General features: G+C 42.1%; 2 protein-coding genes across 2 annotated transcripts; one reads left to right on the top strand and one right to left on the bottom strand.

Annotated features, from left to right (window-relative positions):
• On the bottom strand, positions 1-8,874 carry kiaa0895l. Its single transcript, XM_031848825.1, has 7 exons — positions 8,654-8,874; positions 6,108-6,854; positions 5,527-5,670; positions 3,813-3,945; positions 2,766-3,071; positions 1,559-1,656; positions 1-888 (listed from the first exon to the last, which is right to left on the bottom strand). The coding sequence occupies exons 2-7, from the start codon at positions 6,819-6,821 to the stop codon at positions 727-729; spliced, it is 1,557 nt and encodes a 518-aa protein (XP_031704685.1). The 5' UTR covers positions 6,822-6,854; positions 8,654-8,874; the 3' UTR covers positions 1-726.
• A 5,254-nt stretch (positions 8,875-14,128) lies between these two features.
• LOC116384226 (beta-1,3-galactosyltransferase 2) lies at positions 14,129-19,010 on the top strand. The gene is made up of 2 exons (XM_031848704.1): positions 14,129-14,375; positions 16,599-19,010. Exons 1-2 carry the CDS (start codon positions 14,341-14,343, stop codon positions 17,794-17,796), a joined length of 1,233 nt encoding a protein of 410 aa, XP_031704564.1. The 5' UTR covers positions 14,129-14,340; the 3' UTR covers positions 17,797-19,010.
• Positions 19,011-19,220: the final 210 nt, after the last annotated feature.

The following is a 19,220-nucleotide window of genomic DNA, read 5'->3' as shown; positions in this document are numbered from 1 at the left end:
GGGGTCACATCACATCACAGTAGCATATTGATGTGAAAAGACCACCAAGAACACTTAAGACAGTAACAACTCAGCGGATTATCGTCTTTTAATAACACTGATACTTTAAAAAGACACCCTAGGGAACGCTTGAATACTTGACTGAGTTCACTGGCACTTGATTTCTTAAAGATTCATGGTCTCAGTTACAACTTCCCCGGGGCTTTTGAAATGCGTGTGTCCTTGGTGTTCTTTTTCTTAAAAATGCAAACAATCTAAGACATAAAAACAATGTTGTCTAAAATAAAATAAAAATGTATAAAGCTAATACCAGAGACATTCAGTTTGTTCTCTCAAAGTAAAAACAAAACTTCAATAATTGCATAAATAAAGCATGTTTAAATCCGTACGCGACTTGTTAGCAGTGTCCTGTACAGGAGCTGGATGCTGTGATTATGTACGGGTCTACATATATAATGTCGGTTACATCGTAGAGTTGCAGTATTGAGGTAACTTCATAGTAGCAAAGGCGAGGAGGAGACATGCATTGGACAAAAGTGAAAATGTAGATAGAGGTGTTAGTGTGTATGTCCCTTTTTGTTCATATTCAAGTTTTACAAAAAAGAAATAAAGCATTGATAATACTGGATGTTTTTAAATGATATTAAATGCACCACCTGAACAGTCTGTGTACCTCCATCTTCTTCTTCTTGGATTCAGGTGGTGCAGGGATGGGATGGGGGGGTTTTAGGGCAGCAGGTGTTGCAGCGCTGCATCGTCCAGGTCGTTGACGGCGACGATGTGATGCAGGTGTTGCAGGTAACGTTCCTGGTCTCGCATGAAGTGCGGGATTCTGGTCCGTGGGAGGACCGCCAAAGGACGCAACATCTCCACGTCTTCGAAAGACACCTGAAGAGAGTGAAGAAGAGATTATCAGTGGAGGGAATCACCTATTGGACATTCATTCATTTCCACATTTTAAAATGAAATAGTACTGTAGCTCATTTTAATCAAAACAGAGTCATTTACTCAAGATAGCACCAAGAAAGATGTGAAATCTATGCAGAAGTGAGTATTTGTAGGGACGACTTTCTAAATATGCTGTATTACAATAAAACAGACGTCTAGAATGTGTTTAGTATTATTCAAGACATCAAACTAAATAATACATCACATAAACCTTTTCTCTCCTATAATTGAAATACATTTAAAATATACACATAAATTAAAATATTTCCCTCCTAAAGGGTTTAATTAACATATTTTACATCACTTCTTATGAGACGCTTTACCTAGAAAGCCCTGCAGAGGGCAGACACTGCACAATATCTACTTCGTTGTAAAAATGTCTCATCTGCATGTTAAGGTTGGACTTCTTATTTTGTTATATTTCTCTATCTTTATATCTCTATCAGTCTCTCTATGATTGATTATTCACAGAAATTAAATTATTTTATCTTGTCATATTTTATGTTTTGAATTTTCTTTACTTTTATTGTTGTTTTTACTGTAAAACACTTTGTACTTTGCTTTATCAATACAATTATTACGATTATTATTTAAAGGTACTGACACTGACCTTGCCTAAAGAAGTCAACATCTTGAAGTCGATGGTCCTTCGGTATCGGAGGATTCGGAGAATCCCGTCCAGATAAACCTGGTCTTTACTGAAGCACCCTGAGACAGAAACACACAACATGCAGGAAGTGTAAAAAATGAAAATATTCTCAAGTATAACTGTGTATCACTGATGGAGCAGACATGTACACTTTCAGTTTGCTTTACTCAGCGAAATCTCTCAAAAATTTTCTGCATAGCTGTTAAATATTGTCTCTGGTAGAGACCTGTCAATCACTATGTAGCCCCGCCCTAAAGCATCCCCTGCTTTATGGTCTGTGTGACTCTAAATGGACCATAATGTACTAAATGAACATCATGCTGTATTGAAGAACACTTGAAACTAGAGATTGAGACCATAAACTCATGTTTACAATGTTTACTGAGGGAATAAATCAAGAGAGAAGTAGGAAGTTGGTGGTAAAGTAGTAAATCCCCGCCTCTTGCTTAATTTGATTGATTGCTTGGACTAAGTGTGACATTGACGATCAGTGCAACGCTAAAAAGTAAGGACTATTCCAACTTTAATAAGCGTCTAAAATGCAATTAAAATGCGGCATGCAGGGCTGTACCCTAGGAAAACAATGGTTTTGCAGGCCAAGGTGGATAAAGGCATACAATAGATTAGGTAGAACAGTCTGGAAAGTTACATCACTTTACTGTAATGCAGCCTTTAAAACCAGGAAAAGACGACACTTATAATATCCAAAATCTAGGACGATATAATATCTATATATTGCCCGGCCGTAGCTGCAGCCCCCTGAGGTAATAAATCAAGAGAGAAGTAGAGTCATTTTCTCATAGACTTCTATACAACCAGAGGAGTCGCCCCCTGGTGGACACTAGAGAGAATGCAGCTTTAATAGACACTTCTGCATCGGCTTCAATCGGTAGAACCGGAGGTTACCGCCTGTTAAAATATATTAGTCAGGACTTATTCAGATTCTATTCATCAGAAGACCATTAACTTGGAACGACGCCAAACAACAATAATAAAGTGTTGTTTGTTATTTTGATGAAGGCATCATGAAAGTCTTTGTTGTGGCTGAAAAGTTAAAAGGATTTAATTAGGTGCAGCTGGTACACGCTGCACCTAATTAAATAGCCGCCGAGTAGGTAGATGGCAGTCATATATTCCCATGTGTGTGTGTGTGTGTTCGTGTGTTCACCTTGCTGCGAGGTGTCCGTCTGTCCCCTCTTGGCTCTCAGGCAGTACTCCCAGCGGACGTCCGGGTCCTGGACGAAGCGAGCGATGTGGCCGAAGAGCCGGCTGAAGCTCATGCTGGTGGCGTGGTACACCGTGTAGTACAGCAGGGCGGCGCGCCACAGGTAGGGCTGCTTCCGTAGCAACACGCTGTGCAGGCTGGCCAGGCCCTCCTCCGTGGGATTGGCCGGTTTGAGACCGAACTGCTTCCTGCCCTCGGCGGTGGACCACGGCTGCAGGTTGTTGTTCACCCCTCGAAGGTAATGTGTACCTGAGGAGAAGATTGTTAGAAGATTTTTAACCTCCGGTTCTGCAGAGTGAAGACAATGCGGAAGTGTCTTAAAACTTGCATTGTCTCTACTGACCAGCTGCCTGGTTTGTACATATTTAGTCAGAGCAACGTGAGGCCCAACCTGTTTAAAACTCTCAAAATGAGACATTTTTAGGTGATCAAAAAATGACGTTGTGGCAACCACCTAGCGTCATTAAAGCATCCCCTGCTTTATGGTCTGTTTGACTCTAAATGGACCATAATGTACTAAATGAACATCATGCTGTATTGAAGAAGACTTGAAACTAGAGATTGAGACCATAAACTCATGTTTACAATGTTTACTGAGGTAATAAATCAAGAGAGAAGTAGAGTCATTTTCTCATAGACTTCTATACAACCAGAGGAGTCGCCCCCTGGTGGACACTAGAGAGAATGCAGTTTTAAGCATTGGCTTCACTCTCTAGACCTGGAGGTTGCCGCCTGGTTTGTTCCGTTGGCTACACATTTAAGTGCACATATTTAGTCATAGCAACTGATTTCTATATGAGGCGCAACCTGTTTTAAACTTTAGTTTAAAAATCTGAAAAACCCAAATAGATTCAGATCTGATAAAACGCTGATGAAGCTCAACTCTTCTGCCAATTCAGCTACTGATGTGTTGTTGTGTCGGATGACGACTTAGAACATCTGACACTTTAATGACTTTAATGTTAATCGGTGGGCTTAGCTGCAGCGTACCGATCTCATGTCGCAGCATCCCCTCCAGCCAGTGCTGTCGAGCTCCGGCCAGGTTGATGGTCAGCGTGGGCCGACAGCTCTCCACCACCATCACCGCCTGAGACAGCAGCTCGTCGGACAGACGCACCACCACCTGCAGACATGAACACCGTCACCACTGACCTCCGTCCTCTTGTCCTGCTTGTTGCTCAGCTTGTTCAGCCACAATCAAATGCAAACAGTTTCTACTTTAAGAGAATAAGTGCTGCCAGATGTTGTAAATGAGACTGTTGTTGTGTCGCTCGACAAGATCAGTGTCAGGTTTACTGGACTGTAAAGGAGCTCCACCACGGTCACATGAGTGAGAGTTTACACAACGAGGCTGTGAAGTCAGCGTGATGACGTTCAGTCGTCTCATTTAATCACTTGTTAACAACCGCCTTTTTTAAAGACACGTAAAAGCTTCTAAATTCACCAGAGGGGTTTTAAACTGACGTATTTTATATCAGAGAACTAAAATGTTAAAATGGGATGAGACGTGGAAACAGGAAGTGCAAAAATGCCGTCTCATTTCCTGTTTTAGGACTCATCCCTGCAGCACTCAGGTGTTATCAGGAATCATTTCACAGCTTTGTTGAATACTCAGTTGTGATTGGTCAATTTCGGCATTCTACAATCAGTTATTTCTTTATCGCAAATCATTTTTAAAAATCTAATAAATCATTTTAAAATTAATATTTTGTGTTAAGCACTGAGTAGTGTATTTAGGGCTCACTCTAGCAGCACGCCATAGACAAATAGTTTCGGCTCCTTGTGTACTTCGCTGTATTTGTTGTGTAGGAGCAGCCGTGCATGTTCAAGTCGTGCAACATGGAACAAACTGCGCTGCAGTGAGGTCACTTGGTGGCTTCAGCAGACGCCCGCGGGGTGAAGGGCGGAGAGGGTGGAATGTCAACAGTGAACACAATAAACACATCAATTAATTAATTCTCAAAGATTTCTTTACACAGCCCAGGGGGGTCCTCCTCTGGATCACTGTCATAAAAAACTTATAAAGACCCTGATCATGTGTTGACTTATAGGGCAGTGGGACTATATACAAATCTGAATCATTGTGCAGTGTTTTAAGTCTTAAATTCAAATTCTTTCACTTGTGTGATTCTTACTATAGATCTTTTATATTTTACAACTGCTTCTCTGTATTGTTACGCATGTAAATAAACATAAAACATGTGGTAATCCAACTGTAAACTACTAATTGTGTGTTCAAAATAAAATATAAACCAGCCTGAGCTTTGCTCCCCGCGGTGTATTTCCTCTATGTCGCTATCTTTGAACATGTGACTCAGACCTGAGGTGGAAAAAGCTGAAATAAATAAAAGCCGAGCTGCTAACGACGGCGTGTTGTTACTTCATCGTTGAACCGGAACCATTACAGAGATGCCATGACACATTGTGCCATGGCACACAACAGGAAAATAGCAGGTGTGGATAAAACAATGATTGATGGCTCAATTACTGTTGCTGCTGTACTAACTGATGAGTCACCAACTTAATTTCGTTGTATGTTTTTTACGATGACAAACATCTTTATTACTGCTAAATAGCTGCTTCAGTTCCACGATCCTGGCTTTGTATACTGGCTCAATGCCATGACTCTCTGGGACACTTGAATAGAAAGCTGCCATTGTTTAACGTCATCAGTTACACCTGTGGTTGTGAGAGTCACACTCACCTCTCCCACGCAGCCTTCTTTCTGCAAATATTTGCGCACAGCGGCCCACACTTGACATTTAGGGAGTATGCTGCCGCCCGTCACCTCCTCGAAGTTCTCATAGGAGCCGAACTTCTTCAGGACGCACTCCATGATTCCCACCGCCTGCAGTAAGGACAGAAAAGTCATCATCAGCATTGTTTGAACTCCACAGACTGTAGAGAAGGAGGAGGAGTGACCAGGCGGTAACCACCGGTTCTGCTGAGTGAAGGTACGCCGAACACGGCCCTAGTAGCAGTAGTGATCTGTCAATCACAGGGTAGCCCCGCCCTAAAGCATACTAAATTAATACATTTTCTAAATGAACATCATGCTGTATTGAGGAAGACTTGAAACTAGAGATTGAGACCATAAACTCATGTTTACAATGTTTACTGAGGTAATAAATCAAGAGAGAAGTAGAGTCATTTTCTCATAGACTTCTATACAACCAGAGGAGTCGCCCCCTGGTGGACACTAGAGAGAATGCAGCTTTAACACATGAAGCATCAGCTTCACTCTATAGAAACAGTGTCGTGATCCGTGGAGGTTTGGTACTGTACCTGTTCGAGGAAGAGGCCTGAACCCTCTTGGTACTTCTCCAACACACTCCTGGGCTCCGGCTGTGCGTACTCAAACTGAGGCTCGTACTTGTAGTCGGACTGGAAGAAAGTCTGCTTCTCCTGCTCCAGGTTCAGAGGCCTGAGGGCGACGAGCAGACAGGGCCTGGAAGGCACGGCCGGCTTCCTGCCGACCTCCCTCTTCGCTATGTGCGGCAGGGACGTGGCGGGTCTCATTTGGCCCCTGCCGACCCGGAGCCCCGGGGAGTAGTTGACCGAGCAGGTGCTCTCGCTGCGGCGCATCCAGCCGCCCGCACCCAGGCTGGGGCTGGTCAGGCTGCGAGCTGGAGGCGACGGGGCGGCCGTGCCGCTTCGCCAGGGCGGCTGCACGACCCGCCTGTCCGCCATCTGCTCCTGAGACCATCGCAGGCGCTGGGGCATTATCTCCAGGCTGAGGGGCCGGCGGAGCGGCGGTCTTGGCGTGGCCCCCGATGATGATGAGGGCCTCCTCTGTGCTACCTGGCTGCTGTTCGTCTGGGCCGGAAGTCCATTGTGGGACACCTTCTCCTTCTTTGCAACATTACTCTGTTTGGCCGGCGGTCTGGACGTGGCGGCGGTTCTGGGCGCTCGCACATCTGGCTCCAACGGGTCCCTGCTGCTCCCAACACTTTCAACCTCGACCTGATCCATGAAGACTTCACCTGAGTCCAACACCATCACCACGGTCGCTACGCCTCAGCCTCAAGTTCTCTGTGGCAGACAGATTCATGGGTACGGTTATTGTTGAATATGTGTTTGCTTTCTGAACAGAGACGTTATTCTGTTTCCTGCCCCGTAACGACAGATGTAAAATGATCTTATAGCTCACGTTGGTACAGCTCAGAAGCTTCTCTCCTTGTGCTGCTGCAACAAACACATTTCTCCTCTCGGGATCTTATTTCAAGCAGATAATTCTTTCATAGTTTTACTCAGTGGTGGAAGAAGTATTTAGATCCTTTAGTTAAGTAAAGTACTAATAAGACGCTCCACTGCAAGTAAAAACTGCACTCAAATCCTAAAGCAAAGTAAGTAGAAGTATTGATTGTGCAGTAAAATGTTTTACTATTATATCTGATGCTTCTGGATTAATATTACTGCTGCATTAATGTGTGTGTTGCATTTTAACTCGTTTATATCCTGCTGGCTACTTTAATGTACATCAATGCATCATATTCTATAAGATCATCATATGTTTTTAGTGTCGCTGGAGTAAAAAGTACATTATTTACCTCTGAGATGTAGTACAGTAAAAAGTACAATATTTACCTCTGAGATGTAGTACAGTAAAAAGTACAATATGTACCTCTGAGATGTAGAGGAGTAAAAAGTACAATATGTACCTCCGACACGTAGTACAGTAAAAAGTACAATATGTACCTCCGAGATGTAGTACAGTAAAAAGTACAATATGTACCTCTGACATGTAGTACAGTAAAAAGTACAATATTTGCCTCTGAGATGGAGTACAGTAAAAAGTACAATATTTGCCTCTGAGATGTAGTACAGTAAAAAGTACAATATTTACCTCTGAGATGTAGAGGAGTAAAAAGTACAATATGTACCTCTGAGATGTAGTACAGTAAAAAGTACAATATTTGCCTCTGAGATGGAGTACAGTAAAAAGTACAATATTTACCTCTGAGATGTAGAGGAGTAAAAAGTACAATATGTACCTCTGAGATGTAGTACAGTAAAAAGTACAATATTTGCCTCTGAGATGTAGTACAGTAAAAAGTACAATATTTACCTCTGAGATGTAGTACAGTAAAAAGTACAATATGTACCTCTGAGATGGAGTACAGTAAAAAGTACAATATTTATCTCTGAGATGTAGTACAGTAAAAAGTACAATATGTACCTCTGAGATGCAGTGAAGTATGTCGAATGAATGGAAATACTCAAGCAGAGTACAAATACCTCAATCTTTTTACGTCTGACGATTGCATGTTTGCACACAGATTTTCCAATAAATACATGCATGTCAAGTCACTAGGAAGTTACACAACGGGGATTGATGAAAGTATTGCAATGTTTACAAATTAGCAGTTTTACAAACGGGGTGCCTTTAGTAACATTCCCAGAAGAAGAACTTGCTGAACACTAAAGCACAATTCCTTTGTTTCCACTCAGACAGAACCAAGCAGCACTGACATCCTAAAGATGACCACTTTTAAGTACAACACTTGTGTAAATGTACTTAGTCAAGATCCACCACCGGTTCTGCTTTGTTGCTGGTTAAACATGGAGGTGATGTCAGTCACTGCTGCTAGATTATAATTAGATTACAGTTGAGAGAATGAAAGGCCAGCAACATGTCAGTGGACGTGTCAGTGTTCATGGAGGCGACACAGAATAACAGACAGCAAAACAAAGTATCACCAAGCTAACATTAACTTGTTGTACACTAAAGAAAGAAAGGAAGAAAACCTCCACAGTTTGAATTTGAATCGTCTGTGGAGACACAGTGATTTATTCTGCAGACAATCCCAGTGAGGAGCCCTTTAACTCACCAGAGTCCCGGGACTTCTCCTCGATTTCGGCCGTCTTCATTCGCTCATACCGGCTGCGGCTGCGGCTCCACACAGCGGTGTGTGTGTGTTGTTGTTTTTTAACGGTGAACGATGGTGGTGATGTGCGGGTAACGGTTCACTGTCCGGGGGCCTGAGGCGCCTGCCTGGGCCGGCCAGGAAGCGGCTGTTGTGTTGGAAGTTATGACGCGGCACGCCCGGCACATGACGCTTCCCTTGCGTCATTACGTACAACCCGGAAGAAAAAAAAAAAGGATGGGAGCCCGTGATGCCCTTTTATGCACATTGCCTATATCTATCGAGATATATATATATATATATATATATATATATATATATATATATATATATCCAGAAGTTTTATAAATACAAGCAAAACTAATTTATTCATTTAATAATAACAAATATACTGAATATTCAAATTCAAAACTAAGAGGTATTCACATCAGAATCAGAAATGGTTTATTTTTCAGGTATGTTTGCAGCACATACAAGAGAGTTTTACTCTGTGGTTGGTGCATGACAATAAACTCAGTGGAATGGTATAAAGATAAAAAAATAAAAATTTACAGTACAACATGAAAGATGGCAACGGCGGCGCATGTAGGCTACATGCCAGTAGCTCCCATGAATTTTGCTACCATTTTGTCTTTATTTGTTGTTGTTTTTTGTGTTCATCAAGGATTCAAGGGTCATTCATTGTCATTATGCAACACAAGGACGCATAACTAAATTCAGTTGTGGCCCATTTGTAACACAAGACAAACACATGACAAACGAAACAAAAACAGTAGTATATTCCTGTTGTGCATTTCTTTGAATTTGCATCATAAGGAATGTAAAAAGCAGCAACAAAAGGAATTCTCTGGACAGATAATATGGCCGACATCTTCACATTAAAAATTCAACACGAGGAAAACCACTTTGAGTGTGTTTGAGCACCAAGCATCATGACGTAAACACAGAGTCCACCTCCTCTCGTCCCACCAGAGTCTTGTTCTCTGTCCTGCTGCTGCGAGATGGAAGCTAAGCTAACCCAGCTGTCTGGTCTGAACAGAACAGTCTATTTTAAACCACTTAGCTTTTTTGGGGGTTGTGGGTTTGTATTTTGTTCAAGCCTTTGACCCCATATTTTCTAGTGGATGTCGGCCATTAACATCAGACAAAAATGAATGCACTTCTTTACAGAATAGATTTACATTGTCAAGTCTACTTTAAAACAGTGCTCACGTATAGCCATGCTGATTATTGGTGTCTGTGATTGTTCCTGTCGTACATACAGGCCTTTAACAAATCTGGAAGTGATTTCACTGCAAGTCTTCAGGGACAAAAGATGTTGTCGGAGCCATCAGTTATGTCTGTGTATGATGTGTGTTTGTACTGGGAGCCTACCTCAAGCTGACCACGGGTGGCAGTGTGGGTTAGTGTGGCAGGTAATTTGTATATGGGGCACAGGTGTGAATTACACACGTTAAGAGGATGTCACCTATGTTACTGTCTTTTTAGTGCAACTTTCCCACTTTTTGCTCAGCAAGATAACCCACCACACAATGGAACTAAAACTAAACTAAAAACAGTGGAACACCTGATTTGTTTTTATTCAGATTGCAGAAGAAAATATTTACCTCGGTCTCCCATTTGTGACGATGCTCCTCCTCCCATACACCATGTGTCCCCGTGTCGTTTGGTTGTCTGTTGCAGGTGCTGATTGGACGGTCATCGGCTGGATGAGCCTCACCTGTGCCGGTGTGGCTCTCCCCCTTAAAGGCCTTCTTCATTTGGCCGTCTCTCTCTCTGGGAGAGGAGATCCTTTCTGCCATCGGCATGAAACTGTTCTTTAGGGTTCATATTTCTGTTATTGCTGTTCACTGCCACGCACACACACACACACACACACACACACACACACACACACATACATGCACCTCAGGACTGACAACTGATACCTACCATTTGTATTGTTAAATTTATGTTTGTGTGAAAATAAAAATGCTTTTCTTAGCAGCCAGCTCCTTTGTCTCCCTGGTTTGTTGCAGTGTCTGAGCCGGGCTGACATATTACTTTAAAACCACTATGGACAAGAGGAACAAACAGCCACCAACAACTCATATGGACTTTAAAAAATGACTCAAGAAATACCACTTCTGTAACTGAAGCTATTGTTTTTTCGCTCTTCAAGATGGTTTCACACCTGTGCTGAACTAGTTCCTGCTATAGAGACTAGATACCAATCTAAACAGGTTATGGATGATCCAGTCACACAAACGCTCTGTTAGCTACGGTTGACAAACCTGCTGGACTTCATTTCTGTACTGTTGTTTTCACTCATGGATCAAGTCATTGATACTCAATGTTTGGTCTGTGAAAAGTTTTCAGATTTTGCTTATTTAAATTATCATGATATCCAATTTATATAATATAATTTACTTATAATGACGGGATGAGGGTGGTGGACAAAACCGTTACGGTATGTAGTTGCTTAAAGAGAAAGACGTACAACGGCAAAACATCGGGCATGTCCACACATATGAAGCGCCAGCAGCCGGTCTGTCAACAGGTGCAGGTGCTGACAGAAGCAGCAGAGTGGAAGCTAGACAGGCCCAATTGCAATATCCCAGTCACTACTGTAGGAAATATAGGTTTAGAAGTGTGCTTTAAGAAATTATAATAGAAGTGTTTAATGATTCATAATTAAGAAATCATAATTAGAAGTGTTTAAGAATTCATAATTAGTCATAATTATAGGAGTGTTTTAGAATTTATAGTTAGAAATGTTTCTTAGTAGAATTAGTAGCAGCTCTTACAGGTGGATAATGGTATGATAGCAAGTACTTGGAGTTTGCCATCTATGCTTGTAAAACGTGTGAAGTTTTTGCCAAAAGTTGCAAATCCTTATCTTTAATATAGTATGTTCAAGAGTAAGGCTTAGGGACAGACAGACTTCTAGACAGGCAATTTCAGGTCATACCCGTGTGAGGGTCTTCAGCAGTCTGATGCCAGGAGGAGACTGCTGGAGTTAGCCAATAGGAACTAAGATAGACAATATGGGAGGGGTTTTCAAACTGTGAACGGGAAGTGCTGGGAAAGAATTCAGCCTCTTTTCCTCTGGTCTCAACGTGAGGGCAGCTGTGCCTCCAGGCTGGGATGAGGGTAACATGCTCCTCTGCGCAGAGAATATATGTATCTATAGATACTGTAATTAATGTGCTTCACTTTGTAATTGTATTAGCTTCAGCAGGATTAAATGCTTTTGATTATAATTGAAACCGGCTGACTTTGTGTAAGAGGCTGGATCACATGCGGTTTCCCCACAGTCTAAGAGGTCCTTGAATCTAACACTACAGAAAGGTCTATCCTCTCCCCAGACAATGTAGATGTTCTCATGTTTTTGAAAACAAATGTAAAGTTGTAGACCATTTCACAGTAATGGTAAACATTATTGCAGTGTATTTGAATGACATAACCTGACAGGAAGTAAATATAGACCCAAGTTGTTGCCGAGCAGTTCAGTTCAGTTGAAACAGTGGAAGCTAGCTCACTGGCTGTTTCTTTCTTTCAATATTGATCAAAGGACGAGGGCATCAACATACCTCATGTTGCTCTTAAACTTAACAGAATTGAATATTCTTGAATGTTATATTTTTATTTGTTATTTATTTAATTTTGTTTCAAATTGGACATCTTCGATATTTTTGTTTTTATGTAAGACTATAGCCCAAAGTTCTTTGCTTTAAGTGTTCTTGAAGTTCTTTAATTGATAAATGGAAAGCAAAGTTATATTTGACTCCTCCCCTTTTCTTTGCTGATCTGAAAAATGATCCGAACCGTGACTCAAGAACCGTGATCCGAACCGAACCGTGAGGTTTGTGATCCGTTGCACCCCTATTATATCATACCACTCTGGTATGAATGAACCACTCTGATTCAACGGCATATACCACTAATATGAACTTTTAAACTTTCACCTGCCTTCAGGAAACCGTTTGCTGTTGGAAAGGTACCGGCATACCACTTCAGGGATAGGTACCTACCCCTGAACAAGTAGCATACCACTCCAGGGATAGGTACATACTGCAGAACAACATACCACTCCCGTGTGTAGGAAGTCACTGCACACGGCCACCGTTCACAAAGAAAATGTTAAAGTTTGTAAAACCTTGTTTCTACGGATTAGGGGCAGTTTCACATGTCGCCTTTTTTTTGGCGCCCTGAAATCCCTTATTGTCAACGTAGATCCTTTGAAGGCGAGCTCAAGAGAAAAAGCAACGCCGAACGCCAACGCTCCCAAGCACCTATTTTTCAGGGCGCGACGGCTGGAATAACAGCCGGATGATATCAGTGAAGAGTAAATATGTATAGAGAAGTTCATAATTTTAGTGCAGGACTATTCAGACTTTTATGATCTGTGCCTTGGACTTGGTCTGTGAATTTGTTTAAAAATCTCAAGACATACCTGTTTAGACTGGCGTTTGGGTAAAATTCATGCTCCAGGTCTGCTTTTAATCTATGTTTTTATTGTGTATTTTACTGTTTATTGTAAATTATTGGCCCTTGTATGGTCACGTTGTGTTATTTATGTTTTCTTCTTTGAAATACCGCTCCTGTTAAGCACTTTGTCTGTGAAAAGAGCTATATAAATAAATTGTGCTTGACAGCAGAGCAAACCCTCTCAAGTACCTTGGATAAAAAGGATGAAAGCGGCACGGCTGGCGTTTTTAAACGCAACATGTGACACCCCTCAAATAAACAAACAACACAAAGAAGTAGGAACACATAAAGGAAACACTTCATCCAGTTCATCACAAACATTCAACATCAACACATCTGGAGATACATGGTTTTACCTGGACAGGAAGGGGATGAAAAACTGTAGAAATGTATGTAATGTAGTAACAAGTACAATATTTACCTCTGAGTGTAGTACAGTAAAAAGTACAATATTTCCCTCTGAGAAGTAGTACAGTAAAAAGTACAATATTTACTTCTGAGATGTAGTACAGTAAAAAGTACAATATTTCCCTCTGAGATGTAGTGGAGGTGAAGTGACACAAAATGGAGACACAAGTAAAATACAAGTATTTTAATTTGTACTTAAATGCAGTACTTGAGGAGAAGTACTTACATTCCAAAACTGGTTTGACTTATTTAATACCTCCTCATCACTAAACACACACAGGAACAATTCTACAACTCTGCCAAATACTAACAAAAAAAAGCTTCACAAACAACCTGCTGCTGAATCAGTACAACCACACACCCCAGCCTCCTCTTTCAACACCCACACACACACACACAACCAGGTGTTAGCTCAGGGGAGCCGTTTCTTAAAGCCTTTAAAGCATTCCCGGCTTTACGTCAGCTTTGAGGGAAAAACAACACAGGAAAAAATGAGGGGTGGAGCAAACAAAGGTGTGGTTACAGGTAAAACGAACCGTGGTGCCACAGTGCCATGGTTACTTCAACAGCCCTGGAGCTGGCTGACAGCAGCAAGAAGCAGAGATGTTACAGAGATGGCCTGATCTGGGATCAACTGCTTGGAGCTATGATTTTTGATGTGCTTTTGCAGTTTGTCGCGTCGTGGATTTTTCATTGTCACATTTTGTCCTGCTCCCCATTTCTAAAATAAGTAAATAAAAAAAGGGACGACAATCAACATCTGGGGAGTCAACATGCTGGAGAGTGGCTTTGCTACGGGAGGGCAAAGGTACGTAAGCCTTAATATTATTATCAGCTGTATACATTAACCTTTTTTCTGTCTGACGGGGAAGCAGAGAAGAGGAAGAAAGGCGCTGTGGTTGGTTATAAATCCCTTTAATTCCCTTTAAATCCCTTATGTAATTTATGAACAAGACCTTTAATCAGTTTGAGAACTGGAACATTTCATCTGTAAAACAGTTCATAGGAACCTGCGTCGCAGTAAAATAATGTATAATTACTACTGTTAATTTACTCCCAGTACCCAGACAGTTTACTTAAGTCAAAGTAGCAATACTGCAGAGGTGGAAGTAATTATTCAGACCTTTTGCTTAAGAAAAATTACTAATATATCATATATACACACTATCTTTTCATTCGGCACTCGTTTTAGTATCACTTCTTATACACTTTAAACTTTTACTCTTGTATTTAATCTTTGGTGTATTTTACTTTTTCTATTATAGTTGATTTTTTACTTTATTCACTTACCTCACTCGTGTTGCTATTGTGTTGTATTTTGCAATGGAGTCAGTATTATTTCTTTTACGCTTTTCTTTCTTTGTTTTGTTGTAATGTAATGTCTTATGCATATTTAATTTTATCTTTGTAATTTCCTGCACTGTGATATTCATTTATCTCTGTTATGTTTGATTATTTAAAATTTTATTGTTTGAATTGTGCAAAATAAATAAATAAATCTAATACTTGTTATTGTTTATATTTTTATTGTAATGTATTTTATGTTATTCTTCTGTTGTAACTTTAATGAAACTCTGGCACAAGTATTTCCTTCAGCATTAATAAAGTTCTTTCTTATCTTAATACTGCAGTGGTGGAAGGAGTACTCTGTTCTTTAACTTAGTAAAAGTAGGAATACTGTATTGGTTGAACGAAGTATTCTGAATTTTTACTTAGTAAAATTAGTAATACTGCAGTGTCAGAAGACATACTTGTATCTTTTACTTGAGTTAAAGTTGTCACGGGATTTCACGGTTAGGACCCAATAGCAAGACCACAGGAGACAGAAGTTGGTATAAACAGGTTTTATTTAGCCTGAATAAGATGACAGGAAGGTGTGGAGCCCGTGGTCCGACACCGGAGAGTAGGCAGATCGACGGTGCGAGTCCCGTGGCTCGACACCGGAGGGCTGGCAGCTTGACGGCGTGATGTCCCGTAGCTCGACACCGGAGGGCTGGCAGCTTGAAGGCGTGTGTAGTCCGTTAACACAAAGGAGGGCACGGGGGCTTCCCGGACCGACGGACACCAGAGGCAGGCGCTCGAGGCCGAAGATGCAACGGGGTTGAAGCGGGTGAAAGACGGTACGACCTGACAACCCCAGACTGCAGGACCAGAGTTTATATAGTGCCAGGGGAAGCGTTAGTGGGACCTGAGTCTGGTGCGTCAGCCTGCAGGAGGTAATCGGCTGGAGTGGCTGCAGCTGTGTGGCCATGGGAGGTGTCTGGTCTGACAGGGATCCTGATAAAAGTAGCAATACTGCAGTAGTGGAAGAAGTACTCAGATCTTTTATCAAAGTAAAACTAGCAATACTGCAGTGTTAGAAGAAGTACTCAGATCTTTTATCGAAGTAAAAGTAGCAATACAACATCTGAAGAGGAAGCGTGGGGATAATGTGCAGCGGACTTTGAGACCATCACCGCCCGAGGTGACCAAACACCACCAAACTGCCCCAGAGAGGAGAGGGAGGAGAGGAGAGAGAGGAGAGGAGAGGAGAGGGAGGAGAGCTGAGATGGAAGCTAAGCTAACCCAGCTAGGACCTGAGGCTACTCCACTACCCAGCATGCTCCTGGCTGTCTAATGTCCAGTCGCAGAAAAATAAGATGGATGAAAGCAGCGGGAGGTAGCTGACTGTTGAGCCCACATCTGGATGGACAATGTTTTCCTCCTGTTGAATTTTTGACGTGAAGATGTCGGCCATATTATCTGCCCTGAGGAACACTTTTGTTTCTGCTGTTTACATTCATTATGATGCAAATTCAAAGAAATGCACAACAGGAATGTACCACTGTTTTTGTTTTGTTTGTCATGCGTTTGTGTGTTATAAATGGGCTACAACTGTATTTCATTTAGCATCCCTATGTTGCATAATGACAATAAATGATCCTTGAATCCTTAAATGTGGTGGCACAAAAAGTACAATCAAATATATATACTTGAGTAAATGTACTACTTTCCCCCGCTGCCTGTCTCACTGTCTCCTCTCTGCTCTCAGCCAGGGAACGGGGAAAGCTGGGAAACTGCTGAAAAGCAAGAGACGGTGTATTTCCTTACGCTGGAAGTACATCTTCCTCATCCTGGTGTTGACAGTGGTTTTCTTTGTCTACAACACAAGCATCGAGGAAGTTGTGCCCGACTGGGACTCAACAAAGTGGTGGTTTGCATCTAATAGCCAGAGACAAAATGTCGTCTCTCCCAAATCGAGTGGTTCCAGCACCGGCACACCTGGATCTGAACCAACTGGGTTTGTAACAGAGATCATCCCTGTTGCACTTCGTCAAACTGACGCTTCTGTGTCGACTCAGCAGACGACTCCAAGCAGAGCTGAGCCACCAACGGCGATGCCTTATAAATCTCCGGGCCCCTACCTGGTGGAATACCCCTCTGAGTACCACTTCATTATAAATGAGCCAAAGACGTGTGAGCAGCAGAAGTCTTTCCTGGTTCTGGTGGTTCCCGTGGCGCCCAACAACAGGGCCCATCGCGACGTCATCCGTAGCACCTGGGGCGGTGAGGGCACGGCGCTGGGCAAAGTGGTGACGCTGTTCTTCCTGCTGGGGCTACACAGCGGAGAGGGGGCGCCGCAGATCCAGGAGCAGCTGCTGCAGGAGAGCCGGGAGCACCACGACCTGATCCAAAGCGACTTCCTGGACTGCTACAAGAACCTCACCATCAAGACCATGGTGATGCTGGAGTGGCTGGACTTGCACTGCTCTGGCGCCTCGTACGCCATGAAGATCGATTCGGACATGTTTCTGAACGTGCCCAAGCTCATCGACATGTTGGTGAACGCTCCGAAGACAAACTACATGACGGGACTTGTGGCGAGCGGAGCCATGGTCCTGAGGGACCGGACAAATAAGTGGTTCCTCCCTGTGGAGATTTACCCTTCGCCAAATTACCCTCGTTATGCTTTGGGCCTGGGCTACGTTTTATCTCTTGACCTCCCTAAAAAGCTTGTAGAGGCATCCAGACATGTTAAAGCTGTTTACATTGAAGACGTGTATTTGGGGTTGTGTATGAGTCACATGGGCATCCCTCCCACCGACCCCCCAAACGGAAATTATTTTCATGTGTCTCCAAGGACATATAGTCGCTGTGCTTACTCTCAGCTAATAGCCACGACTACACATCCACACGATGATCGTGTGAGCATTTGGAAAGACTTCAAAAGACCGGGTCAGTACTGCTGATCTGCAAAAATAACGACGGCTAAAGAAGGACTTAATATATTTATTATTGATTCATAGTTATATAAACTACGATAAAAAAGTTGAAATCAGCTAGGCCACCACAGAATGAGTGCTAACGTTAGCTTAACACAAACCATGAATTGCACTCTACCAATTACAGAGCTGCAAGGATGGCGTACTTTTGTGGGCCAACCCCCAGAAGTTAGCATCGCACAGGAGTTTTCTACTAGAGTGTTGGATCATTGCAGAACATAAAATCTCTGTGACAAACAAACGTTTATGATACTGACACGTTTTGTTCATCAAGATAATCTCCAGACATGAACACCACTTATATGATTTTAGAAGCGTGAAGACAATCATCAGAAGTAAAAGGCTAACGTTAGGCTATAAAGCAACTCCACCGCGGTCACATGACTTCACGTCTCCACCACTAAGCTAAAGGAGGACTAGTGCTCTAGTGAGGACGTCTAGTCCTCTCATTTACACTCTTTTTAAGACACGTAGACGCTTCTAAATTCACCAGCGGGGCGTTTACTGACCTATTTTATATCAGAGAACTAAACGTTAAATTTCTTCCACTTTTGTTAAAGACAGACTTTATTTCAGCCATTTAACCAAAGTCACATTAAAAAAACACAAAACGAAAACACCCTGAGAGACGAGTAAACCAGAGGTGCAAAGATGACTCACTTCTGGGTTTTAGGTCTCCTACCTGCAGCACTCTAAAGCCAAGTTAATAGTACAGTTTAAATTAATGAAAACAACTTACCCAAAGTCTCAAGCACTGCACCAATTCAACTCAGGCCTGCTGTTTTCCGTTTAGATCATGGTAACTATACTGAAGTCAAATAGCTTCAGGTAGCCATGCTTTTAGCCTGTAGAAAGTCCTCTTTACAAATAGATGTTATGTAGTTTTGTACATGGAGAACAAACAATCTACAACGGTTCAACCAGACTGACAACTGAAGGAGACACAGATCCATCTGAGCTTTTTACACCCTGAAAACATGAAGAAACATAATGAGTAGTCCTCTCACACCTGTGACTGCATACAATCAAGCTGTAGGGAGATTACTGACTTTATGACTAAATACAAAATATCAGATTACAAAGGGACTGTTGCTCAGTATATCGAAACCAAATCCAGCCAACAATTGCAATGTATTATTCATTAATCACCAAGGCAAGGCAAGGCAAGGCAAGGCAAGGCAAGGCAAGGCAAGGCAAGGCAAAGTTATTTGAATAGCACATTTCAACAACAAGGTAATTCAAAGTGCTTCACATAAAACCATTCAAAGCATCAAAACATAAGGCAAAAGAAAAGGAGATTTAAAAACAAGAAATTGATTAATATCCTTGAATCTGGTTCAAGGCAGCAGCAAACAGAAAAGTCTTCAGTCTTGATTTAAAGGAGCTGAGGG

The sequence above is a fragment of the Anarrhichthys ocellatus genome, unplaced genomic scaffold, assembly GCF_004355925.1.
Source record: "Anarrhichthys ocellatus isolate YVR2014 unplaced genomic scaffold, GSC_Weel_1.0 scaffold8, whole genome shotgun sequence".
Taxonomy (NCBI): Eukaryota; Metazoa; Chordata; class Actinopteri; order Perciformes; family Anarhichadidae; genus Anarrhichthys; species Anarrhichthys ocellatus.
This window is presented reverse-complemented; position numbering and strand designations above follow the sequence as displayed.